General features: G+C 47.0%; 3 protein-coding genes across 4 annotated transcripts; all 3 read right to left on the bottom strand.

The window, feature by feature from the left end:
• Nucleotides 1-705: 705 nt before the first annotated feature.
• On the bottom strand, nt 706-12,608 carry LOC120671947 (tRNA (guanine(37)-N1)-methyltransferase 1-like). Of its 2 annotated transcripts, none has more exons than XM_039952213.1 (9): nt 11,811-12,608; nt 11,156-11,254; nt 8,205-8,324; nt 7,956-8,122; nt 2,993-3,066; nt 2,134-2,276; nt 1,562-1,673; nt 1,048-1,160; nt 706-960 (listed from the first exon to the last, which is right to left on the bottom strand). In XM_039952213.1, the coding sequence occupies exons 1-9, from the start codon at nt 12,555-12,557 to the stop codon at nt 793-795; spliced, it is 1,743 nt and encodes a 580-aa protein (XP_039808147.1). In that variant the 5' UTR covers nt 12,558-12,608; the 3' UTR covers nt 706-792. The 2 variants fall into 2 exon arrangements, with proteins under 2 accessions (XP_039808147.1, XP_039808148.1); XM_039952214.1 differs by having other exon boundaries at nt 706-939; nt 11,811-12,604.
• A 4,292-nt stretch (nt 12,609-16,900) lies between these two features.
• LOC120671946 (protein ABC transporter 1, mitochondrial-like) lies at nt 16,901-21,037 on the bottom strand. The gene is made up of 8 exons (XM_039952212.1): nt 20,428-21,037; nt 20,054-20,282; nt 19,800-19,952; nt 19,484-19,642; nt 18,886-19,045; nt 17,977-18,086; nt 17,672-17,788; nt 16,901-17,561 (listed from the first exon to the last, which is right to left on the bottom strand). Exons 1-8 carry the CDS (start codon nt 20,952-20,954, stop codon nt 17,172-17,174), a joined length of 1,845 nt encoding a protein of 614 aa, XP_039808146.1. The 5' UTR covers nt 20,955-21,037; the 3' UTR covers nt 16,901-17,171.
• Nucleotides 21,038-25,452: 4,415 nt separating this feature from the next.
• On the bottom strand, nt 25,453-27,532 carry LOC120676760. Its single transcript, XM_039958090.1, has one exon. The coding sequence runs from the start codon at nt 27,331-27,333 to the stop codon at nt 25,735-25,737; it is 1,599 nt and encodes a 532-aa protein (XP_039814024.1). The 5' UTR covers nt 27,334-27,532; the 3' UTR covers nt 25,453-25,734.
• Nucleotides 27,533-27,881: the final 349 nt, after the last annotated feature.

The raw sequence follows: 27,881 nt of genomic DNA, 5'->3' as shown, positions 1-27,881 counted from the left end.
TTAATTAAGCAAACAAAGAACAGCCTTTGGTCACAGATAAGTAGCGGAAGCAAACCTAAACTAAAAAGTCAATTAAGAGACTCACCAAAATAAATAGACTAGATACTATAAAAGAGCCCTCTTAATTAAGAAAACAAAGACTAGCAAAGATTATCGAGTAAAAGCTAATCCATTACTCAGAAGAGCCGGCCAGAGCAAACATGCAGCAATTAAATAACTGAACATTCCTGTAGCATGAAAGGGACACGACATGAGAATTAGCTATAGAAAATTACCTTGCCTTGCTGCTGAGCTTGAAGCTGCGCGGGCTGCCTGCTCCTGGTCGTGCGTCCCTGATGAGGCAGCGCTGACCTGCTGCATCGGCCCGTGCGCTTGGTGCTGTGATGGGATGCCAGTCGCCCCGCAGGCGGGCATCCTGGGGGCCGGCCGCCCCGCTGCCGGGCGACCGGCCCCCAGGGACCTACGTGTAATTTTTTTTCCCGGCCGCCCGGTAGCGGGGTATATTCATGTAAATTTTCAAATCGAAAATATATTTTTGTAAAAAACAAAAATATAAAAACCGCTTCGGATGGCTGGGAGCAGCCGGCTGGCTGATCAGCCGCCGTTCGGCCTCATCTTTTGCACCCCCCCCCCCCCCCCCCCTCCCATCCTGCTTCCCGTTCCAGCCCAGCCCAGCCGGTTATTGCCATCCGAACAGGGCCCATGTAGTCAAATGATCTACATACCATCTAAATAATCTGCTTCGAAAAATTTGCGGACATAATACAAAGAGAGGTAAGAACAGTAAAAAATTCAACAGCTAATGTAATTCGGCTGTGCAATGGCAACTGATTCTGGAAGAATAAAAGATGCACATATCATCCATTTCCCAGGTGCAACAAGCCGTACCCTGTGCATTTGAACACTGTCGACGTTATCCCCCAATGCTACATTTATCCTCTGCAATTTTAGGCGTAGGTACTGATAAACCAAGTGACGTGGTAGGAAAAAGTTCAATACAAAAGGAATCTGAACATAAAAGAAAAATGTTGCTGCGGTAATACTTACCTCATTGAAGTCGTGTTCAGGATCCTCTGCTTTGGAAAATCCATAAACATGGATCATCGGCATGACACAACGCAGTCCTGATTGACTAATCCTCAAGATCCCTCTAAACACATCTGGGGAAAACATTTCGATGATATCTTTGTGAATGAGTTTTTCAAAATCAATTCAACATGGAAACATATTAAAAGGTGTTGTTAATGTTCTTTAAATAATAATACTGACTTGCAATCTTTTGATTTCTAATGTGGAGGTCCTCCAAAAGTCCAAACAAAAAACAATGTCGATAAAATCTGATGATTCTCAGACTAGGGTAAGACCATGAGAAGGAAATAAAGCAAGGGAGGAGATCTAATCATGCATACATTTGGACGGTTCAGTCTACTGTACTTTCTAAAATTAAACAGTTGTATTAATGGAGGCTTCATTCAGGAGAAAAGACAAAAAAATCAATTACAAGTACTACTTTCATATTAGCCAACTCACAAAATGACAAAAGAAATTTGGAAATACCCACCTAAAAAATCTGCAGCATCATTGGGCAAATTCATTACTATTTGTGTGACTGGATGCACATGTTGGCTTGAATATATTGAACTGACAAACCTTCTAGCATCCATGTTAAAAACCTATCCAGCAAAAAAAATTAATTCACCAAATATCATGAAGATGGCTGGCAAATGAACACTGAACACTATACTTACTTATCCAACAAGTTCTATATATATAGCCGATGGCTAGTGGAAGGGAGAAATCCCTAGCTTTACATTTCCTAATATTATGAAGGTCAAAACATAAAAACAAAATGATTGAAAATTGAAATGGTATATTTCCACAGGTAATTACTTTAAAAAGCATCTCACAGTAGTAATAAGCTTTAGGAACTGCACTACACTGAAATGGTATACACTGTACAAGCTTAACATCTTCAATCAAAGATTTTCTTGCCTGTAACAGCACCAATATTGATGATAGGCTGCCAGTATTTTATTTATTTATGCAATTTACACTTCAAGCTAGAAGCCACAGCATAAATATTTATAAAAAGAAATAGATGGTATGTTTTCTTGCATATCTCAAAGTCAATACCTCTATTTTCCTTTCTAGTTTGTTAAGAACCATGTTTCTCTCGAGGTATTCCACTGCAGTAGGGTTTATGTCATTTGCATAGACATATTTGACCTTTTTTGCAGCTGAAATTGCTAGGGGACCAACCCCAGAGAACATATCACCTGCATCAGGTTGAGATAATCAATAATTGGTTTACTTACGAATTAAGAAGAGGGTATGGGTGAAGTACACACTTCCAAGTCAACGCCCAATAAATTTCAAACAAACAACAGAGTAAGTCTAAATGTTTCAGTTATTCGCGCCCGACCTCAATGCTTATTTGGTGTAATGCATGCATTTAACATCTCATGGCCTAGAATCCCAAGGCATTACCAAAATATGAGATTCCATGATTTTCTGTGATTATCAGGATCACATCTGAAATTGTTGACTCTGCTAGTTCTTCCAGGTATGTAAGGCTGTTTGCATAAGATGGATATGACAAATAAATATATGTGTTGACAGATTAGGACAGCTACTGTATAGGCTTATCATACGCAGCGGAGAACCATAGGAAGGAATAGCATGATAACTGAGTATTGTTTAGACAAGCTCTCAGACTGAATAAAATAGAAACTAATTAATGTCAAGCACTGCAAAGGTACAATATTTCAACTTCAACAGAAGGCAGTGTCCGACAAAACTTTCAGCAAAGACATTGTCTAGTAAGACTAATTATGGAGCGGACAAGACCAATAGGTGCCGAAAGGAGTAGGGCTCATGGTTGGCCCTGATTATATATGCGACAACGCAGCTTCAGCAAAGTATATGACTGGCCCTGATTCTACAAGCAGCAATAATCTTACAGTGCTAAACAAAATGCAAGGTTGTAACTTACAAACAACATCAGAGTCTCTAAAGATATCGTTGACGAGCCTCTGCCTCTCTGTGGCTAATCTAGAATTCCAATAGCTGCACCAGATCATCATCAAGTATAAGGATAGGAAACCAAACATACAGGCGAAATTTTGAAAAGAGTAAATTGCACGCCAGGTCCCCAAACTTGTCCCAAAGCTCCAAATAGGTCCCTAAACTCTCAAATCGTGCATCTGGGTCCCTAAACTTTGTTAAGTGGTTCATCTGAGATCCCAAACATGCCACGTGAGCTTCCCACGCTGACGTGGCATGCCACGTGGTGCCACGCTGGACAATATTTACAAAAAGAACCCCTACATTAATTACCCTCTCTGGCTTGTGCGGCGGCGGCCTTGCAATGGAGGCCCGCGCGGCAGCAGTGGAGGCCATGGTGTAGAGGCGTCCATGGCGCGGCGAAGGAGGCCACCAGCGTCCTCATCCCTCCTCCCGCGCGCTCCTGCGGCCAGATCCGGCGTCGGGGACCTCGACCTCGGTCCGGCGCCCCTCCTTCCTCCCTCTCCAGCGCCCCTCTTCAATCCTCCCTCGCGGCTATGGCGCCGGCCGAACCCTCGCTGCCCTTGCTCCCTCCGCCGTGCCTCCGTCCCGTGCGGACAACGGCCACGGCGAGTCCATGGAGCGGGCGCCTCGCCGGTGAGAGGAAGTTGCGGCGGCCCTTGCACGCGAAGGTAGGCGTCTCTCCTCCCTCGCGGCTGCCTCGCTTTGCCCCGCTACGCCATGCTCCATCCTCCATCCTCCTCCCTCGCGGCCCTGCTCTCTCCTCCTCCCTCGCGGTGGCGAGGGCCTGCGCGCGATGTGGCCACTGCCAGGGAGGCGCGGCGGCGGCCCAAGGGAGATGCGGCCACGAGTGAGGCTCGGCAGGGGCTGGCGGGCGATGGGCCCGCAGGCGAGGTGCGGCGGCAACGGCGTGCGCAAGCTACATCAGGAGCAGAATGAGGTGATGGCGTCGAGGTGGTGCGCAGGCGAGAGGCGTGAGCTCCTTCACCGCACAGTGGGACCGCCGAGCTCCCCCGCAGCTGCACGGGCAAGGGCCGGCAACTCGGCCACCGCGAGATCATGGGGGAGAGAGAGACATTAGTGAAGGGGGGAGAGAGAGAAAGGATCAAATAGTAGAAGATAATCAAAGTAGGGGGTTCATTTTGTAAATATTGTCCAGCGTGGCGCCATGTGGCATGCCACGTCAGCGTGGGAAGCTCACATGGCGCGTTTGGGACTTCTAATGAACCACTTAACAGAGTTTAGGGATCCAGATGCACGATTTGAGAGTTTAGGGACCTATGTGGAACTTCGAGACAAGTTTGGGGACTTGGAGTGCAATTTACTCTTTTGAAAATATACGTAAGGCATGCTTAAGAAAAAGTGGGTAATCTATTTAGTTCTAGAATAAAAACCGGGCATAAATAACCAACAAAAAGTAGTGATTTGAGCATCATCATGTGTTAAGATTTTTTTTCTGTATTCACCCTTCAACTTTGTAGTCCATAGCCAAAAGGGGAGTTGATACTTCAGTTCCATCCATAAACTTTGTGTAGAATAATAGGATTGGTGTATAATGGATGTATTGCATTGAGGCCTCGGCCGGTATATATAAGAGTACATGACTTGGGGGGCAAGACTCCCCGGAATACATATGGCAGTCTACGATACGTATATCTACAACTACCAAATATACTCTAATACTCCTCCGCGGTCACAGCGGGAGCACCGCAGACGGTGAGACTGGAGAAGAAGCCGAAAGCAGGAGCCAACAAACTAACATCCCCCCGCAGTCATAACGTCGGTGTAGTGCGGATGCTGCGACTGGAGATAAAACCGGCGAGTAACTCATGCGGATGGTAGCCCTTTGTGCCGATGTCGAGGTAGCCGAGATGGAGGGCGAGGAACCATGGTCGAAGATGCAGTGCGTAGAGTAGCCGAGGTCGACGTAGAACTGTTAAGACTGCCGAAGACAAGGTAGCCGCACATGAAGCCGCGGGCGCACGAGGAGGCGTCATGGTGGTGGCGTAATGGAGAAGACGCAGGAGACGAAGATGGCGACGCGTCGAGGCAGTCGTAGAGGGAGCGATGCCGAAGTCAATGCAGTCAGGCCATCAGGCGACACATGCCCGAGATTGCCAGGCTCGAGAACGCATCAGGGACGATGGGCACGCACCAGTGTTGTCAATACCGGACGTGCAAAGGAGGATGCACAACCAGACGCCGTCGCCGCGGGGACTAGCAGAGAAGGCCTCCATGGCGGTCGCAGGCGCAGAAGAAGGCGAGGTAGAAGACGTCAACGCCTGCTGTTGCTGGAGTAGACAAAGTAGTCGGGGACGAGATGGCGACGCTGGCGACGTGGTTGTGCTAGACGAAGCGAGGAGGGGAACCCAAATTTTCCAGCACGAGGCCGAATGATCCGGATGACGCGGCGGCGGCGCTCGAAAGAGACGGCGAAGAACTCATACAGCTTGACGAAGACCATGCGCGAAGAGCGCAGCGACGAGTCGACGAGAGGTCGTAGACGTGGTCGGCGGCGGTAAGGAAGCAACGGCGGAGAAGACCACGGGGGTGACGCCACTGCTGCCCGAAGAGGCGACGCAGCGACAACCCTCCATGCTCGGTGAAGGGCGCGCTCGACGAGGACGGACGTCACGGGAGCCGGGTGGATCACGCACTTCGGCTGATCAGACCGAGTAGCGTGAGGCGAGACGACGGTGGGCGAAGTCGGCGAAGGCGTCCCAATCGGTGAAGGCGACGACGAGCCGGCGAAGGTCGACGTGCGGACGAGGCGGCGATGTAGGCGGCGGCGCAAACGAGCGCCCCCTAGGGTGCCGGCCATCTCACCATGCCGCAGGGTCGAAGAGGAAGAAGTGGCCAGTGAAGTCGACGCCGACGTCGAAGTATAGGCGCGAGGTCGACGGGCGGCGGGCGACGCAATCCCGATCTCTGATTGGGTAAACCAAAAAGACATACAGCAGCAATGAATCGTGTAGAACCTCAAGGTGCACATAGCCGGCGGGGTACCCTCACCACCCCTATCCTCTTCCATCTCTTTTGCCCGCCATGGTCAAAACCAGAGTGCAAGGTAGAAAGAGTCAGAGGGCGGGGACGGTCCAGCATGTGGCGATGTGGAGGAGGGCAGGGCGGGCGGATCTCGCCAGGAGCGGCGCCGGCGGATCCCGCAGGGGGCGGCGGCTCCCAGCCGGAAGGGGCGGCGGATCCCGCCAGGAGCGGCGCCGGCGGATCCCGCACGGGTGACGGCGGACCCCGTCGGGTCGGGTGGAAGCGAAGCGGCAGCCAAGAAGTCCGCCGGCGACGAGGTGGATGCGCCACGCACGAGCCCCTGCTGCCACCATTGCAGCACGGGGTAGAGCGCGAGCACTTGGAGGCCGCGACTGCCACCACGGCAGCGCAGTACGAAGGTGTCGTCGACGTCTCCATGGCGGATGATGAGGTACTTTCCGATCTGCTGCTGCTAGACACTATGGGGGTGGCGGACTAACGGGATCCGCCATGGAAATCGAGGAGGGCGCTGCCCCCGGCGGAGATTGACATGAGTGATCTCCCCGGGGGCACGCTAGAAGTCCGTCTTGTGGGCGCTCTGGGTGCGCACCATGGAGGACGATCAGTGGCGTGAGGAAGACAGGGGCGAGGGCAGCGGCAGCGGAAGGTTTAGCCTAGGATCCCAAACCCTAATCTCGTGATACCATGTAGAATAATAGGATTGTTGTATAATGGATGTATTGCATTGAGGCCTCGGCGGGTATATATAAGAGTACAAGACTTGGGGGGCAAGACTCCCCGGGATGCATATGGCAGTCTACGATACGTATATCTACAACTACCAAATATACTCTAATACTTTGATAATCACACACCTTCATACAATTGAATACTCTCTCTCCCCCACATAATAATATGAAAAAGGTGGCTAGTTTCATCTCCAAACCCTGTGATTTTGTGTGTGTTTTCCCTGAGGCACTAAGGTTTGTCCGATTTTCTATCATATACACATCAGCCTGCAAGCTATTCAGTGCCATGAGCATTGCAGGCACAGGATTTCTGTGCCGAAAGCCATATGATACTGGGGTACTAAATTGGATGAACAAATGACTATATTGAAATATATGTAAGAAAAAGGAAACAATATACAGGCAGACCTTTCAGTCGACAATATTATGGATAAAGCAGGGTATCAAGGCCTCGCACAAACACAAACTATGAATGAAAATATATCTTCCATTTCTTTTGCTCATTTTACAGAAACATGTAATCTGGAGAAGTGTGCTATGATCTTGCTTTATATCAGTAGATTTTGGCTTTTCAGAGATATAAATGCAACTAACATATCTTCTTTGTAAAAGGACTTCTCCATAATAAATATGAAAAATTTGTCCTATAATGGGCAAATATGCTTAGCTCCTTTTATAATGAAGAACACAGTAAAACAATGAAAATTTGATCTATTTGGGAATCAACACCTTGGATCATTGATGATATGGTAGGACTAGGGAATAAGGATAGCACGAAAGACCTGTTCGTCACCCTCCCTCTAGAGGCTCTGATTACTTTTAGGGTTCTTGCTTACCTACAACTGATGATGCGACTAGATATTCATAGCTGCCCAGACTAACAGATTACCCTAACAAACTAACAACTCGATCTAATCCGGGCAGAGCCAATAAACCAACTAACTTAACGCACGGTACTATGCACACGCTACAGTAACCGCGTGAACAGTACACCCCTATCCTTTAGGGCCTTGCTGGTTGACCCCAAAGCCAGGGCCAACCCATTAGCCATAACAATTGAGCAGCTCTCTACACCTTTCCTGTCTGTATTAAAACTCAGCATTACGACTATGTGTCATCCTATGGTGCTACTGAATGGAATCATCTTAGTAACATCCATGAATCCAAACTATGAGCCAGGTGGGAACAAGAACATACACTGCACCAAGATCAACTTGAAAACGGAGGCCGCTCTCAATGACCATTGTACGAAGGGAATCGTTACCAGCTAAGACTTCAAGCTGCATAGTTCTATAGTCATTTTGAATAGCATCCGTCTTGTTGACAACAGTTTGGATTTTTGGCTTGTTTTTGTCCAGAACCACCTGCAACTCAAATCAAGGTATTGGATGGAATGAACATACTCAAAATAATGTTGGACACCAGCATATCTTGTATCACTAGTACCTGAGCGATAAGTTTCTTGTAAGGTAGATGCTCATCCCGCAAGTTCAAGTGTGCAATGTGCCCTACTGTTTCAAAACCTGTAGGAATTATTATGCCTTCAGGGAGTAATGCCTCTAAAACCTACAAAAGATTAGCAAGAATCAAATAGTTAAAAACATTAAATAAAAAATATATCAGTGTATAAGCTGTCCATAACTTTCCAAACTTATGTAAGTTGACAGCTTGACATCACATGTCTAATGGGCTGCACAATTAATGGTGCTATAACATGTTAATGCATCCCTACCTCCACAAAAATCCAATTGCATTGCCAGAAAAATGTTCCTAAGTTAACCCATTGCGAAGCATTTTGGGAAGAAAAATAATACTGCAAACTTGTGATATGCATTGAACTAAATGCTAGCAAATCAACACTTTATGGGTGTGTGTTGTCAATGTGTGATCAGGTAGATATCAAAGTGCATTTTTCTCCATGGCAACATCTTTGAAGCGAGAGTTAATCGACGGTCTACAAGAAAACTAGGATAGACCAGATCTTGAGACAATTCAATCTGACCTGGACAGACTGAACCTTTTGTCTGAATCCTGAATTTGCAAAGGCAGTGCTACCTGGACATTGGACAATGCGCAAGCGTTAGACACTTACACAAATTAGAGGTCTCCCAAAGCAGGTGTTTGAAGATATTGTTCTAAAATAATCTAACGTTTCACTAAATTGAAACCAATAGAGTAAAGTAAAAAAAAGGTAATGTCCAGCAACATCTAGTTTCTACATTTCTTTTTCTGGAACACCCATGTACCCTATATAATATGAAGTATCTGTCACGTCTATGAAACCAAGTGCCCACTATCCATAGAACAATTTTCATTATATTGGAAGAAAGTTTTGGCCCTCAAACTATTGCCGGAGTCCTATTTTTGCCATTGCACTCAAATGCCTGAAGTTAGACCGCCCAACTGTTCACACCAGATATTATCAGCCCTTAAGCCATTAACATCCTGTTTTCTCCCGCGTCACCCGTCTACACTAACAATGACTGATGCATGAAGGTTGACTGCTGCTGAGACAGCTATGTAGAAGAGCATGCTGCCGCCAACGCAGACGAACACGGTGGCCATCCGCAAGAAGACATGCCATGCCTGCTCCTCGCGGACAAAGTACACGACGGCAGGTCCACTCCAAGCACCAGCAGGACCTCTGGTATGCCAGGCTCCCAGAGAAAATAACTGTCCAAGGTCTGTGAGCCTCATCTCCTTTGTCCCTCTTCTGTCCTTGCATAAATCATTGGGTTGCCTAAAGGTTCCTGCTGAACGCAGATGCAGGAGCGGAATCATCTACACATTGTCAGATCAAATCTACCGACAGAAAATGAAAGAGGAAAGGAACAAAAAGGAGAAAAAAAAAGATCAACCCTTTCAGGCAGCCTACTTGGAAAACCCCAGCAAGAAAGATGATGATGAACCTCAGGAGGAAGCTGAATGCCACCATGGATGGGAAAACCTCCATGCTCCAGTATCAGCGAACACCACATACCCCTTCCTCTTCTTGATTTGGCAGTGTGGGAGCTCGATTTGGCTGGTGTGTAGGCTCAATTCGCAACCAGTGAGCTCAATTTGGACTGCAAGGAACACAATTTGGGGCCATGCGGATTCGATTGGCAACACGTTTGGAAGCCGCTGCCCATGCCGTAATAGCCTATAATGGACAAGATGACAAGGGAGAGAAACGGAGCCAGAAAAGAAAGAGAAACAGCCAGCGTCATAAAATGGTTACAGAAGATATAGGATCACAGGTGGGCCATTGTATTTTCTTAGCTGTTTTAGTGCTCACTCAGCCTAAGCTTGCCAAAAAAGATATCTGATGGGTGGCCTCTACTACCACATCTACACCTAAAACAGGTAAGTAATGAGTGAATGGCCCAAAAAAAAAATCTGATTTTAACATTTGATGGGTCGAAAGTTATATGGTATGGGAGTTCAATGGCTAAAACTGGATTTGGGTTTAATGGTCAAAAACGGAATTCATCCTTTAACCTTTATTGAACAGGAAAATCTTACTCTAGAACAGTAGTTGACAAGATCGACTTTCTTACCATCTTAATAGCTAAAATAATGGCTAAATGTTTCTTGCGACAAACAAGAAAGGAAGTACTGCATGCACGAACTAATTTTGCATGGGTATAACCATTTGCTGTGGAGCAAGCTTATCGGTTTTAACCCACATGGCTTGAAAACCTTCAACTCTGTGGAGAAGTGGGATGCAACAGTTTTCATGATCTGGTTTCATTAGTGTTACTCCCTCCATTGAACTATATTTGTCCACAGTACACCATGTGCACAGACCAAGGAATTACTAGTTTAATAAATTCAATGTGAAATCACCATCCATGACCCTATTATTTATTTTCCTTGACTAAGCAGGAGAGCTGCATCTCATTATATTAAAGAATAAAACAGTAGAACCCTGAGTACAACACACAACCATGACCCTATTAAATGTCATAATACAACAATTTATCTTCTAGTGGAGAGTTTAATTAGGGGTAGTGATAGTACAATAACTACATCCTCAATATCCTCAATGGACAAACATTGTGGAACGTTTTCTCCCAAGGCTGTTGACAAACCTTGTGGAATGGCAGGAATAATACCAACAATAGGGTTCCATCTAGAACAAACTATATTGTTATTGGAATTTACATTAGGTTCTTACAATTCTAAGAATTTCCTAAATGAAACATAGAGACAAGAGGAGAGTCATCATCTAATACTTCTGATTGAATTAGTTTATTCAATTAACATTGCAGAGTCCACTTTGATGATCTTGATGAAGGGAAGCAATTTGTGGTATCCCCAATAGAAAATGCATGAAACAACCAGAAATCTATCAGGATTCAGTAAAACAAAATGGGAAGCAAATGGTACTTAGATCACAGGAAAGCTAAAGGTACCTCATTCATTGGCCAGTAATTATAGAACAAGGTTAGCTGACAGCGTATAAGCTCATATGCTGATGATCCATCCTGTTGAGTTTCATGGTCTAACACATCCTGAAAAAGAAGTGACTAAATCAATAAACAAATCTCCAACAGAACAATGCAAGATAAACTAGTACTGAGAGAGAAAAGATTATAGGCATAAATTTCGTGACGGACTTAAATTATTAGAGATAATAGAAAACTGTCATCACAATTTTACTCATCATGAAAAAATGCACCAGAATTTTCAGAGGAAATCTGGCATAGAAGTAAAATATTCATCATTTCTTTTTAACTTTCCTCATGATACAGCATTCCGGTGCAGCTTCCTAAAGCCTTGAAGTTTGATTTGGAAAATATAATCAGACCTTTGGTTCGAAACAAGCATGATAGTGACCATTCGGCTTCATGTATTTAACCTCAGCCGGAAACATAGTACTGCAACTGCAAGGTCTTTACTGATACATCTTTAAGAGATGCAGCAGTGTCTTATTTTAGAAGTTTGAAATGTCAGATTAAGTTGTGCGAACATTAACCAGAATAACATTCAACAGGGAACCCTCCATTGGATGCCATTTTAAAATTACAAAACTGATACTACAGAGAGTGCACCAGAAGAAATCAGCACCTTGACAGCCTCCGGCAGGTCATCGACCCTCCTCTCCGCGTAACTCTCGTCCAGCAGCAGCAGCCGAGTGGGGCCCATCCGCCACGCGCCTCTCCCGAAGCCCTCCTCCCCGACTAACCCCTTCCACTCGTCGTCGTCGTCCTCCGTTCGCTCCCCGACCACCTCTACCACATACGCCTTGTCTCTGTCGCGCTCCCGCGTCGCCTCCTCGTCGCCACCGTCTCCCTTCCTCTCCCTCCTCTTCCGCGCGGCGGGACTGGGCCGCGAGAGGCGGGCGAGGTTGGGGAACCGCAGGAATCCCCGGGCGTTGAACTCGCGGGCCAGCTTCTCCCGCCGCGCCACCGCGGTGGCCGGCGAGGCGGGATGGCGCGGGGCAGGGGACGGCAGGGAGAGCCCGAGGGAGAGGAGGCCCTGGTCGTTGGGGAGGCGGGCGACGTTGCGGACGCGAGGCCAGTTGAGGAGGTGGCCCCGGAGGCGGCGCTCGAGGGGCGCGCATGCGGGGGCGGGCACGCGCAGCGCGGCGAGGTCGAAGGCGCGGGCGAAGGGATCCGGGTGGTCCGGCGGGGCGCGGCCGCGGCGGAGCGAGGGGCCGTGGAGGGGAGGCCGGGTCCGCGCTGGAGAATCCGATGAAGAGGAGGAGCAGAGGGGTTTGAGGCTGAGGCGGATGGCGGCGGGGCGGCGTAGGCGGGGGAGGGGGAGGCAGTGAGGATGGAAGTGAATGCGGGGGAGGAAGAGCGGCGGCACCATGGGTGGCGCGACGGATGACGAGCGGCGACGGCAGCCCAACCGTTTTAGAGGATTGCTGGATCAGAGGTTGCTCATTTACGGGAAGGCAAAATAGATAAGGGCTTGTTTAGATGGACTTAAAATTTCAAAATTTTATAAAATTTTCCATCACATCGAATCTTTGAACACATACATAAAATATTAAATATAACTAAATAAAATAATTAATTACACAGTTTGACTATAATTTGCGAGACGAATCTTTTGAGCCTAGTTATTCCATGGCGGAACAATAATTATCAAATACAAACAAAAGTGCTACAATATTTTACACCCAAAATTTTCCGCATCTAAACGAGGCCTAAGTTCGTTCGCGAACTGTTCAGTTCAAAGTCCAATTCAATTTCTAAACTATTCTAATCGATTCAACTTCATCCTTGATTTCAATGTAAAAGCATCTCCAAGAGCTCTTTTATAATTTTAGCTAAATTTAAAGTTTTACAAGCTTTGTAAAAAATATAAGACCTCCTACATAGTGAGTAAACTAATATATCCTTTAAAACTGTACTCTCCATATGTTACTGAGATAGTGGACTCCGCATGTCATACTTATTTTTTTATTTTCTTCTCCACCTCTCCTCTTGCTCCCGATGGCAAGCTGCCGCACCGCCGCCCTCCTCCTCACCTGCGCCGCGGGGGGCGGTGCAGTGAGGACGCTCAGGTTGTGCTCCGCCTCCTACTACCCCTCACCTGCTCCCAGGCCTCCCATAGCCGCGCAGCCTGATCAGCGCGCGCGCGGCAAGGGCCTGAGACGGCGGAGGCGGGAGCAGAGGCAGCGCTAGACGGCGGCCTGTGACGGCGTTGGCGGCGCTCGGTGGTGGCCCGGGACGGCTGGGGCAGGGGCGGCACTCGACGGTGGCTCGAGACGCTGAGGGCGGCGCTCGGTGGCGGCCCTGGGACGACGGGCTCGACGGCGTGCGCGGCGCCCGGCAGTGGATCAGCATGGCGGGGCGGCGCTCGCCGGTGGCCTGGGATGGTCGGGGCGGCGCTCGACGTCATGGGCAGCGCGGGACATGCAGGGGGAGTGGAGCGGCGCGAGGTACACAGGGGTGCGAGCCACGGAAGATGGCGAGTGGGACATGTCTTCTTTTTTTGCCCAGCAAGGGGGAGTAGATAGAAAACAAGATAGCTAGTGGAGCAAAATATAAAGTTTGTTGGATCCGAGTTTTGATGAGATTTTTTTTAGCTAACTCATCAAGTATACAAGAGCTCTTGGAGATGATCTAACATGCCACGTAGGCTCCTCCAGTCGTCGTCCAGTCAACTGGAATGTGTAATGCCCCTTTTACCCTCCATCCACATAGCAGGTTTGCCACAAGCAGCTCAGCTCGCAACATTCCATGCTTGCTCCCCCAACCACCGTGCGCGCCGCTAGCCAGCTCGTCGATGCCCCCTGCCCGCATCGAGCCATGTCGCCGCCCCTCCTAGGTAGCGCAGCTCATCTATTGGAAACCTACTCTGTGGATGGAGCATAAAAAGGGTATTTCACACCCCAAACTGACGGATGGTGAATGGAGGAGCCTACATGGCATACCACATTGAAATCAAGAATGAAGTTGGGCCGATTAGAATAGTTCAAGGACTACATTGGATCTTTTCATAGTGTAGGGACCAAATTGAGCCGAGCATCATAGTTTAGAGACGAATTTGGTTATTTTGCCTTCCAGATACATTGCTATATATCAGTGGTCTTATAGGTCGTCTTATGCAATGGCACATACGATTTTTTGTGATGTGAAGGAGAGAGAGGTGAGAGAAAGAGGTAGTTGCCTCGTGAAACAACCGTCTCATAGGCTAAAATTTAGGAGTATGAGACTACTTCCTACTGTTGTACGAGTTGTTGTTGCCATACAACTCAAAGTCTTTATTTATTTCAGCCATAAAGTAAGGGGTATGGTATAACTATGAGATAACTAAAAAAAAGTCATTGTAGAAGTTATCTTGATGTCGTCTCAAAATTATATGTCACTGCATGAAACAACCTTTAAAGCGAACCAATGTACCTGCCCTCATTTGTTAGAAAATTCCAATTATGACACCAGTAGATAGCTCAATTCCCTCAACCCTGAAAAAAATTTGCTGACTCATATAACCCTGAATTTTAGTTTCATTCCTCTGATGACACCGTCGTGGCCGGTCGGCAACCCAGGGCGGGTATCGATTTCGCCTGGGCTGTATTTACTATTGAGTCTAATAGAGATAGTAGTTCAGTTATTTGGTTACCCGAGCTCAAGAACCGAATAAACTGAAGTTATTTTAGATCTCGGGAACTGAATTTATAGGATCGAAAATATTGTTTTCGATCATTTCCATTTCGGTCTCGGTTATTTAGGTTTGGTTATTGATTATCTGAAAGAACCGTGACACCCTAAGAGGGTGTGTATTAGGTGTTCTAAAAAGCTAAGCCTCCAAGGATATATAAAAACCTTGTTATCATTTTTTTTGAGGAGGTAGGGTGTGCTCTTTTTCTTGTCAACCTTCAAATAAGGCTTGGTGTTGGAGTTGACTTTCTTATTTTATTTCCCTTTCTTCTTGTTTTTGGACTCATAGGACTTGTGACCTTGATGGCGTAAGTTGCAAGTTACAGTTGCTCCCTTCTCAAGCTTCTTCACCATCTTAGGACGGTTATCTTGAGGAGGTTGTTTCTTGTACTCATGACAAATTGATTTTCCATTTATCCTTCTTAAGAACCTTTCTACTTCTGGCTTGACCTCTTCATTTTCTTGGGCAATGAGATCATCACAATTTTCTACAACAACATTCTCAGCAAGTCTCATTGCAAGATGGTGAGCTAGTTTTATCAATTAAATCAAGAAGTGGAGACAACCTTTTCAGATTTTGAAATAGATGTTGATGCCCTTTTAGAGGTAGCCTTGGTTTGTTCAAGAATCTCAATTTTCTTGGTTAGCTCATCGTTATGATCAATGATCATATTAAAATTTTCAGCCAATTCTTTATAATTGGATGATGAGCTAGCCAATTTTCTTTGGCAGCGTTGGAAGCTGCGGGGAGGCACAGGCCTTGGCCGGCCCTGAGACGCGGGGTGGAGTTGGGAGGGACGGACTGCGCCACCCCCCCCCCCCCACGGGCGGGGGTGTGGCCGGCGCCCTCCACCACGAGCATAGCAGCCACCGTCGTCCATGGAAGCAGGTGGCGGAGGCTACGGGATGCGGAGGGTGAGAGGAGAGGCGAAGGGGGGAGGTGGGAAGCAGGCGGTAGGAGGTGTCGTGTGGTTTTTAGTCAGTTTTGGAATAAGAATCAGAAGAAAGGGAGTGACGTGGGACTTGAACTAGCCCTGGGCGTTCGGGTAATTCGGGTCGGGTAATTCGGGTAATGGAAAATTCGGGTATCTAAAAATGCTACCCGAAATTAACCCGAAAAAAGCAATACCCGAAATTTCGGGTTCGGGTTTTCCTGAAAATACCCGATCAATTGACAAATCATTGTCTCTCTCATTAGGCAACAAGTAAAAAAAAAGGATGGAATACAAAAGTAAGATCAACATATCGCTATTATTGCACAAATCAAACAAACAAGCAATCAATAAATATAACAATTAAATTTCTTATTGCGTTGTTGGGTCAAGTAAGTGGATTAGACCGTAATCTATTAGGTTTTAAAGGAGTTCGGGTAATTCAGGTACCGGGAGTCAAAACCCGAATTACCCGAATTAAATTCGGGTTTCTCAAGTTCCTACCCGAAATAGTGATCGGATAATTCGGGTTCGGGTAATTTGGGTTCGGGTTCGGAGTTCGGAGTTCGGGTTCGGGAAATTGTGCCCACCCCTAACTTGAACCCTGCACAAGTGCGGAATTGGCAGTGCTGTACTCTGCACCGTTTATTTCGATGTGTGAGATTTTTTGGATAGATTTTTCTTGGTAGACATGGTTTGCTTTTCCCAGTGGGGACAGATTGCAGGGTGGTCGTAGCAAAATTTTCATTCATGCTTTAGTGGATTGATGATGCACCGTTTATTTCGATGTGTGGGATTTGCTGGGTAGATTTTTCTTAGTAGACATGGTTTGCTTTTCTCAGCAGGGACAAATTGCAGGGTGGCCATAGCAAAGTTTACATTGATGCTTTGGTGGACTGATGATGATGATTGATGAAATGATGATGATTTTGTTGAACAGGGATTAACCCTCCTCCCTTCCAATTTCTTCCATTGCCTTTTGTATTTATATGCATGAGAAACGAATTTGGAATGCCCGGTTAAATACATCAAGTACCAGTTAATTACATCAAGTAATTCCGGCGGCTCGGGTATTGGAAAAACACCATTACAACATTTGAACTGTGTAAAGTAGTCGCCAAAAAATAAACTTTATTCCAATGTTTTTATTCCTCCACCAAAAAACTTGTAAAAATGATACTCCACCACTATCCGGTGAAAGGCTACTCGAGCACATTGTGTACAATATCCTACTCGTCTCATCCAAACAGACTTTACAAACCAAGAACACAAGCTTTTGACTTTTTAAGCCCAAACATGAATGAAAGGTGACTGCCAAAACTCTCAAGAAAAATGAGCTGCAGCCGATGAACAATTTGGCAGGTCCGCATACAAAAGGTAATCTATGCAGTACTAGATGCTACATCGGAATAATCATTACTGAAATTATATTGCTCATAAACTTGGAACAACATCTCTCTGCAGGGCACAACTGCCCCTATCTTGATGCAAGCCAGGAATGCACCTGACAGCTTTCTATGGAGGCTGTAAACTTCATCCGGTGGTGGGGTCAGCCTGTGCTTCAACATGGTAGCCCCGAGATTGGAAACACTATGTGTGATATTGTTCGCTCGAAAATCGTGGCCGCCTGGCTTTGAGAATGGCACGCCAACAATGAAGGCTGCTTGGACATGAGCTTCCAGCATGACTTCTGGTTCCTCGCCAGTAAGGAATCCAAGTCTGCGGGACATCTCTAAGACACTAGCCCGATCCTTGTTTGCACAGGCAACAACCTGAGGGACAATACAATAAATCAGACACGAATAACCTCAAAAGCAATAGAATGCCAGAATTCTGATAACGGATTCTGTAACGCAAGGGTGCATGGGTTGTCATTATGTACCATGCGTAGGTAATCATCTACAAAGCGCTTTGGGAAATCACGAGCTGCACCGAAGTCAATCAGATTGAATTTCCTTGTAGCATCATCATACAGAAAATTACTCCAATTCGGATCAGTCTGAACCAAATAAGTAACAAAAGGTCAGCATAAAAACAGTAGTGTACATGACAGGTTTTCAACCTTGACCATTTGCACTGCAAATTAGCAATTGATGGGACTTTAGCATGATGCAGATTATACAGACAGCAAGCTCTAACTATTAGTTATTTAGGAATTTAGCAGATGGAATGAGAGCCAACACATGCCTGCATGAATCTGAAGACAAATAACTCCTTTATTGTAAGCTCAAGCAGTTTACAACCAACATAATTGCGGGTTTCCTGGCTTAACTGAGCAACCTTATCGATAGGAACCCCTGTACAGAACCAACAGGTAGGTGCAGATGTTAGGATCTCCCAACAAAATATACTGGTTCTCAATTTCATGAAGAAAAGTGAGCAGCAAAAGACATCAAATACTGTTGCATAGTTTGATCCTAATGTTAGAAGTATATTTAACATGTTTCAGTTCATTAATATATCTTCCTTGCATATAAAATAAACATAGGATCCATATGCATGAAGCCCATAATTAATTAGAATTAACAAAATCGTTTTAGTCTTCAATGGTTAGTGAGTTTATTGCCACATAGCTGAAACCTGAAAATATGACAGTTCTATTCTGTGACCATAAGAGGCTATTGAAGCATAATTCTAATTACAAAATTCACAGAGACAAACTAGTGAACAAGTCAATCCTTTTGTTCAAAATGTCTAGTAAAGGTCTAAAACGTTCAATCTCTCTGTTGGAATGAGTACTGCAAAATAATTCAGGTTCAAGCTCTCTGTTGGAATGCGTACTCCAAAATAATTCAGGCTTTATATGGAACTCCATAACAAAAAAATTTGCCTCTTTGGTTGTATGGTTAGTTTAAGATACTGATATCTAGGGTAACTTCAAATTGTCGATATGCCAGCATTTCATGCTCAACATTTAAACAGCAAAATAAGTTTAAGTGGATACACCATACATCACAAGAGTAAAACGATCCCACGTCCATTTATGGGATTAGACTAAATAGCTGAACATATCTAAATCGTCATAATCTAATCTGGTAATACTAAATAATACATACACAGGGCAAAAAACAATCATAGCATTATTGCTCAAAATACCTGGAACAAACTCGGAGGTCAGCACTTTCTTGCTAGATAATTGATCAATGACCTTTGGGACATAATAGCCATCGCTATCAGATAGCAATTCTTTGTAACGCTTCTGGTTACTTGCTTCTAACACATAATCACATTCCCTTGCCAGCTCCTGCTTTGCCACCTGAATTATATAACATGAATATCAAAGAGCTTATTATATGTATGTTATAAATTTGCATCAATGTGACAAAGTCATTTGGCTCTCTATTAGAAGAGTAGAAGTTATGATAAAGAAAATATCAACATATGATCAGTATGTGTTGCTGCCCCATAAGATTATAGAATGTATGAACAGAGATTATAAAGGTCAGCAACTTGCTGGATGCGACATAGAAATTCCACATTTCCATTTCAACTTTTTCTAATTTGTATATTGAGTAAAGATCAGCACTGGTTCGTCTCATACAGAAAAAAGCTTATAACATACTCATATGTGCAGCACTTCGCATTACAATTCTGCCCATTTGCAAAAGCGCGCCAAAACCGCAGGCAGAAATACAATGAACAAAAAAGGTGAACCATCCATATCTCTAGAAACATAACTAATAAAAAGGTTTACCTTCATGGCTCTATCAAGAAAAAGACCTTTAGGGATGAGATTTGTATAAGTTAGAAGTAGCCTAACATTCTCAATATCACTTTCTATACTATCTGCAACCCCAGGGTATTGTATTTTCATGACAACATCTGATCCGTCCTTCAAAACTGCCCGATGGACCTGGTTGAAAGAAAAAGGTGGCAATAGATAAGCAAAGGATATGTGTTGATAATGAGAGTAGCACCCAACAACATCTTTAGTATCAGATAGTGCTGAAGTGAATTGCACATTCCGTGAATATTTTAGAGTGGAGGGTAACTTCTTCTGCTTAACCAACCTGCCCGATGCTAGCTGCAGCGAGTGGTTCATAGTTGAAACTCCTCAACTTGGAGGACCAGCCAGTACCAAGCTCAGCATCAAGGACTGAATTTAGCTGCTTCCTTGGCATGACATCAGCACCTTGACGAACAATATCAAGAGCTGCCAATACCTACATTAAGTTGGCCAACATCAATTTGATCGGCAGATCACCAGAAGATGATAAAACAATAGCAAAAAACCAAAATTGCAGCATCAGATTCGAGATACTACCGGTGGAGGCACAAGGGATTCATCCTGAATGCTCAGCATCTGCCCCACTTTGAGTGCTGCTCCTCGCATCCGGCAGAGCGCAAGGGCAACACGCTCAGCGTTCTGATCGGACAAGAATGGTGACAGCGCTGACTGCTTGCCCTGTTTGTCCACTGGTGTGCCGTACATCACCCGGCGGGCCGATTCCTGAACGGTGCCCCATACTAGCCCGGCACCGAGTCCTGCAAACCTTAATTGTTCCCGCACATCACCGAAAAACAACATAGTTCATTCATCACCTCTTTCAAATTTTGATGGACGCCTATGCGCAAATTAGAACGAACGTGCATTCTTTCAAATTTCAATTGAGACGGATGCATAGCTTGGTAACTTACCCGAGGGCTCTGGTGAAGGGCGTGGACGGAACCCTCCGCTCCCGTAGCCGCCTCCTCTTCTCCGCTGACGCCGGTGAGGGCAGAGGGGGCGCCTGTGGGGGCGAAGGCGAGGGCTCAGGGGGAGCCGCCACGGGATCGGGACTGGCCGCCGCTACGGCAGCAGGTTCAGCTGCCACGGCGGCGGCTGTACCAGCTCCGGCAATCACCTGCGTCCGCGCGGGGTGTGCGGGCTCTTGCGCCGGCGGCCGCTCCAACGGGGGATCTTGCGGGGCAGCAGCGGCGTCATCGTGGGTGAAGTATACGACGGAGGAGGACGAGGAGGAGGGGCGGGAGGACTCGGTGGCGGGGTGCGGCCCAGCGCCTGGAGGGGCCTGCGGGCGGCGCGGGGTGCCCCTGGTGAGGCCGGCGAAGTCGGTAGCGGCGAGGAGCGCGGACCTGAGGACGTCGCGTGGGGAGGTGCCCCTCGTGGCCTCGCGGGCGACGAGCGCGGCGCCGTCAAGCAGGCGCCGGAGATCCCTGGACGCCATGGGAAGGGCCGAGGGCGGGGAGGCGCGGGGGACCGGAGGCGGGGAAGGCCCCTGGACCAAGAAGAGAGAGCAGTGCGTGGAGGTGGCCGGCGCGGCGAGAGCGAATACCACTTTATGGGCCCCTCGTGCCACTTTATGGGCTTCCGCGGTTCCGCCTACGTGGCTAGTTAGTTAGGCCCAAGCAGACACCAGTGTTTTTTTTTTTTGCCCTCCACGGCTCCACGAGCCATTATGGAGGGCCTTCGGTTCAAGCAAAAAGGCTAAGCCAGCGGCAAAATGTTTGCTTTAACGCATACTAGGATCGTGTTTGGCGGCACTCCAACTAAAAAATGAGGTTTTTGGTGTTTTTCCCCCTATTTCGAAGTGAAATGGTGATTTTGTCTCTATTTTTTAAACTTTTCGAATTTACTCCTGTTTTTTGAAAACGAAGATAGAGTTTGCCCCTATTTCGGAAAGGCAGTTAACGGTGTTAAAATTGCTTTGAAAAGACCAATTTACCCCTACTATTATATGGATTTGGTGATTTTACCCCTGTTTTGAATAGAACAACATTTCGACAGGTCTGAAATGAACTTTCTCTGGCAAATTCAAACCAGACTTTTATAACTTGCAAAAATGACCAAAATTTGATAAATTCTTCAAAATTTTGGCAGCAACATGACGCAACATGATAAGTTCAATTTCACATAATTTGCATAAGACACATATATCATGCCCAAACAGAGATACCATCATGTCTAGATCAGATTCCAACACTCAAGTCCAACACAAACAAAGTTTTGGAGAGTTTATACATGTCAAATGACAAGCATCACATCTGAGAATCTATGCCTAACAATATGGCCAAACAACTTGTCGCTCTTTCTCTTCCTCTTGCTCTTCCTCCCCCCTGGTCCAGTTGTTGTTGCTCCTACCGTTTTCCCTCCTCTTCCCCGTCCTCTTTTTCTTCTTCTTCCTCTTCCTCTTGCAGCACTTGCAGTTTCACTTGAAGGTAATAAAATTGTGTTAGTGGACAAGTTGATAGTAAAGCAAAGAATAAAGGATTTGAATATGTAAAAAAAATATTTGTGCACATCCATCACTCACTTTGATGTTTGTGATGCACTTGGGTCAGTACTACCCTCTCCTGATCCATTTTGTGAAGATGAGAGTTTTCTCTTTTGACTAGCAGTGGGACCTCCCTGGCAATTCTTAGCTCTATGGCCTAGCTCATGGCACTCTGAACATGTTTTCCTTCTCTTACTTGTGCCAACCTCATCGTATTCCTTGATCCTAGATTTTCTTGGTCTCCCAGGTCCTTCTCAACTTGGGCTTGTTGATTTTGTAGCCTAAATCAATATGTGGCCAGCTATCTTTGGAGGTCATTGGATTGAAAGTACATGCATGTCTTTCTGAACCTATCAACAGAGAAGTATTCATGAATAAACTCATCCATTCATACCTTCCTACTATGAAATATGTTTATTACAAAATGCCAATTGGTCATTCCAATGTATGGTGTTCTGCTATGGTTTGATATTTGTGTTATGATAATAATTTTTCAACCAATATTGAGGTGTTTTCCACTAGATAGTTTTATATGATTTTTTGTAACACTAGTGCCACATTTGTCTCCATCAATATTGTATTCAATTCTTTTGCAGGAAAAATATGAAACACAAAACAATTTAGATCTTTTCTATTATTATAGTCCCTAGATATAACTGATTTACAATTGAATCACTAAATTTTAATTCATTCGATTAGTCATAATGACATCAGCATATGGATGAAATTATGAAGATTCCATCCCAATACTATATATAGGATTAGATGAGCATACGCATGAGATCGTTGCCATGAAATGCCAAGACACGAAGCCTAGTCACACCACCTTAAGGTATGTCATCTGAGCATGATCGATGACATCACATGCGGAATGCCTTGTGTTGCAAGAGCTTGCTGAAAAGGTATGCACTACTACAAAAATGATTTGTAGCAACGCTCAATTTTTTAGGGGTGTGTCAAAATGTACCCTGTTGCTACAAATAGAACAGAGCTACTGTAGCATTTGACCCGACTCAAAAAATGCATTTTTAGAGGCGGGTGACGCCATCACCCGCCCTACAAATGGGCATCATTTTTAGGAGCGGGTGTGGCCAGCACCTACCCCTACAAATGGTACCACACAAAAAAGATCATAAATTTTTCATATGATGTTAGATGTAGTCAAACTTTATATCAAAATTATAGTGAATGACACGATCTACAACTTTGTAGTAGTTGAAAACTTTTTCATTTGATAAACCAAGGGCCCATGAACTCTAACCAATGGATCTTTGTGTTGAGGAATGATAAGATCTGCAGATTCAATTGATTGCAATCAACAGTAAATGATAAAAAGAAATACTAACTAATTGTAGAAAAAATTGTTGCTGCAAAGTTTACCAACTGCTCAAGGATGGTTTTGGAATCCCTTGGTATATCCTATGATCATTCGGAGCTGAAACTGTCGAGATCCCACCGTTGGTCTTAATTTGCTAGCACCATGAATCTAGGTCAAGGATTTATAAAAGGACTTGCTTAACCTAAGGCAGGCCGTAAATTGGCCTAACCAGAAGGGCAGGGAGGAGGAGGGGAAGAGGGGAGGAGGAAGAGGGAAAGAGGTTTGGGGGAGGGCAGTTTAGGCTTGGAAGGGACGCTGGCTGTGAAGAAAAGAACAGGCCGTACAGACAAGCAAAAATACAGCTAGCTGCTAAGGTCCTGTTTAGTTGGTGAAAAAATTTCTGCAGTATCCGTCACATCGAATCTTCGGACATATGCATGGAACATTAAATACAGTTGAAAAAATAACTAATTACACAGTCTAACTGATTAGCATGAGATGAATCTTTTAAATCTAATTAGTCTATAATTATATATTATTTGTCAAGTAACAACGAAATGTGCTACAGTACCAAAATTCAAACTTTTCGCCAACTAAACACACCCTAAGTAGTCTTTTATCTTGTAGAAATGCTACGAAATCAATTAGTAGGACACAACTTCTCCGTACACGTTCAATTGCATACCACAAGCTGAGCTAACCTAGGATGTGGATGCACATCGAAATTCGTGAGTAGAATTGAGTAATATAGTCAACAAGTCATTATATATTTAATTAATTTAATTTGACATCTTTTACTTTTAACACCATGGAATGTTAGGCCTCGTTTAGTTCCCTTCAAAATTTCAAAACTTTATAAGATTCCACATCACGTTGAATGCATGTGCATGAAGTATTAAATATAGTTAAATAAAATAACTAATTACACAATTTGTCTATAATTTGCGATACGAATCTTTTGAGCCTAATTAACTCATGGCGGGACAATAATTACTAAATACAAACGAAAGTGCTACAATTCTTTACAGATTCACTTTTATGCATATTGGCTTAGTCAATGTAATTATTAGTATTTTTTACCCGTTCGTGATAAATTAACTTGAATCAAAATTGCATGAGCATGCGTGGACGGTGCTATATACTATATTAGCTAGTTTTGCAAATCTAATAAGGCCCTGTTTAGTTCCCACCCCATAAACTCCGTAAACACAAAAAAATATCATATCGAATGTTTCGACACATGTATGGTGTACTAAATGAAGTTTATTTATAAAACTTTTTGCATGGATCGGTTGTAAATCGCGAGACGAATCTAATGAGCCTACTTAATCCATGATTTGCAACAATGATGCTACAGTAACTGCCCGCTAATTATTGATTAATCATGAATTAATTAGCATCATTAGATTCGTCTCGCGATTTACAACCCATCTGTGCAAAAAGTTTTGTAAATAGACTTTATTTAGTACTTCAAATTAATAAGATTCCAACGTAAATTTTTTTTGCGCTGGAACTAAACACGACCTAAATATCTTAGAACCAGCCTTATAGATTTCTCTTTTTAGAATATGTTATTCTCAAAATGTGATAGAATCACGATTTTGGAATCAGTGCTACCACTAAAATGATTTAGCCCTTATTTTGATGCGTAGAGTTTTGGGTGTAAAATATTATAGCACTTTCGTTTGTATTCGGTAATTATTATCCGATCATGGGTTAACTAGGCTTAAAAAATTCATCTCGCAAATTATACACAAACTGTGTAATTAGTTATTTTATTTAGTTATATTTAATACTTCATGCATACGTTTAAAAATTCGATGTGACGAAAAATCTTGTAAAGTTTTGAAATTTAGAAGGCAACTAAACAAGGGCTTATTCTGCTGCTGAAGGATTGACACTGCCACTGCTGCCGCTGGAACAATCCGTCGATTCCTCGCTGGTGCTTGCAATGGTGGCGGTGGATGCAGGTCGCGAGTCGCGACGGAGTAGTTCGTTGGCAAACCCCAAAGCATCAATACTGTTCCTCACACTGTTCCATGCGAACGCTTCTCAATTTCTGTGCATGCAGTTGTGTCGACATAGTATCTGCAGAACAATGACATTGGAAATCGAGCAATGGCGAACGTGACAGCAGCAAACGGACTCTTCAGAGATTCTTCAGCACATCAGTTAGCACATTGGTTACATCCCATTCCCATATGAACAGACACTGAACCTCTTTATCCAAAAAAAAAACAGACACTGAACCCCTGACACGCACTACGGCACTTGGCCCTCCTATCCCGAAACATGAGACAATGCTGCTACTGTCTTTTTATCCAAAGAAGAGAACTACTACTAAAGTTTTCTTAAAAAAAAAAGAACCGTCACCGACCGCTACCGGTAATGGAAAGGCTCTCGCACGGCGGCTAGCTAGTTGGGATGGCCGGCGGTGGACGGGCTGGACCCCATCGGCTGGGGCTGCGGGTAGTGCGCCGCGAGCGGCGACGCGGCGGGGTGGTGGTCGACGGACGAGGAGTTGGCCTCGGCCATGTCGAGCTCGATGTCCTTGTGGCGGAGCAGGAGCAGCATGCGGCGGCCCTCGATGCGGAGGCGGTCGTTCTCCAGGCGCGCGCGCTCCATGTCGCGCTCCTTGTTGGCGCGGAACCGCTCCCACTTGAGGCGCTGCGTCTCCAGCTCCAAGGCGCGGGACTCGAGGGCCACCTGCTGCTCCTCCACCTCCACCGCGCGCCGCCGCACCCAGCACCGGGCCTGCTGCGGGTCCGCCGCCGCGGACGCGAGCTCGCCCTTCAGCTGCTGCACCGCCGCCGACTGCTCGACCGCCCGCGCGCGCTTCCCGCCGGCGTCGTCCTCGTTGTCGTCCTCCGCCGCGCCGCTGTCCTCGCCGCGCCCGCGCTTGCCGCCGTTGTGCTGGTGGTGGTGGTGGTGGGCGCGGTGGTACACGTGGCCGTCCTCGTCGTCGTCACCGTAGTCCTCCTCGTCGTCGTCCCTGTTGTTGCTCAGGGCATCGTCGCTGTCGTCGTCGTCGTCCGCGGAGAAGTCCTTCATCCCCGGCGGGGACGGGGACGGGGCCGCCTGGTGCTGCTGCTGCGCGTGGCACGCGGCGGACGAGGCCGCGAGCGCCGGCGGCGGGTGGTGGAGGCAGGCGGCGGCGTCGTCCCCCGTCGCGGCGTGCGGCGGCGCGTGCTGCCCGCCGCCGTTGTGGTAGGCGCACATCTCGCGGAAGAAGAGATGCTTGGAGCTGAGCAGCTTGCGCGCCTCGTCCTTGGCCTTGGCCGAGAGGTCGTCGATGGCGTCGAGCAGCGCGTGGTTCTCGACCACCCGGCACGCGCGGCCGCGGCCGAGCAGGTCGACGACGCGCTTGTAGCGCTTGTTGAGGTCGTTGAACTTGTCCTCGCACTGCTGCGGCGACACCGTGAAGCCCTTCTCCCCCATGGCGCGCGACACCGACTTCCACTTGCCCTTCTTCTGCTGCTGCTGCGCCGCCGCCGCGTGGCCGTGGCCGTGCCCGTGCCCGTGCGCAGACGAGCCCGCCTTGGCCGCCTTGCCTCCCCCCGCGCCGCCAGCCGGCGCCACGCCGTCTCCGTCGTCGCCGACGTTGTACACCACGGTGATGAGCAGGCGCACCATGGAGTCCGTCCACTTCATCCGCGTCCACGGGCACCCCGCCGCCGCCGCCATCTGCTGCTGCTGCTGCACCACTCCGGCCTTCCCGCCGTTGCCCACCATCTCGTCGTCGTGCCCGACGCCCGCCGCGCTCGCCACGACCCTGGACGACGACGTGTTGGAGTAGGGCGAGAACGGCGGCGGCGGCTGCTGCTGGTGCCTCACCGGCGCCGGCTGGTGCAGCTGGAACCCGCCGTGGTGCTGCTCCGGCTGTGGCTGGTGCTGGAACGCGGAGGCCGGGTGCATCTGCTGCGGGGCCAAGTGCATGTCCAGCCCCAGCATTGCCGCCGACCCCACCACGCCGCCCCGCGGCGCCATGCCTCCTCCCCCGTCGCCCCTCTCCATCGCCGAAACCCCCAAACTCTTCCACGGTCCCACCCAAGCCTATCCCTCTCCCTCTCGCTCGATCGCTCTCGGCTCTCGACCGCTCCGCCGTTGGAAAGCGGCAGCCAGGAGGGAGTCTTTATGGGGGCAGCCGTGCGGGCGCTCGCCGCCGGTTTCGCCCGTGCGGCTGCGACCGCCCCGGCGGCAGCGGCTCGGGTACTCGGTTTTGCTTTGCCCCCGCGCCGCCCTGGTTCCAGCGGTGGGAGCCCACAGGGCCGCGAAACCGCCTGGATCCCCTGCGCCGACGCGCTCCGGGCTCACGTGCGCGTGCGCTTCTGCGTGGTGCTCCTTGGGTTGGCTGGGATGGCCGCAGAAGATCCGAGGCTGCCTGCGGAGGACTGGATTGTGAAACAGCTGCTGGGAGGGGGCTGCCCCTGGTTTTGGTCTTACCGGAGTTTCCTTCCTCCTCTTCTAGCTGTTTTCTTTTCTTTTCCCCCCACTGGAGAAATTAGTTTGGCGACTGCAGAAAAGACCCTTTACTGTTGCCAAGGATCTTCTCAAGCGGCGGT

Source organism: Panicum virgatum, chromosome 5N, assembly GCF_016808335.1.
Source record: "Panicum virgatum strain AP13 chromosome 5N, P.virgatum_v5, whole genome shotgun sequence".
Taxonomy (NCBI): Eukaryota; Viridiplantae; Streptophyta; class Magnoliopsida; order Poales; family Poaceae; genus Panicum; species Panicum virgatum.
The sequence above is the reverse complement of the archived record's forward strand: the minus strand, read 5'-3'. Positions and strand labels throughout refer to the sequence as shown.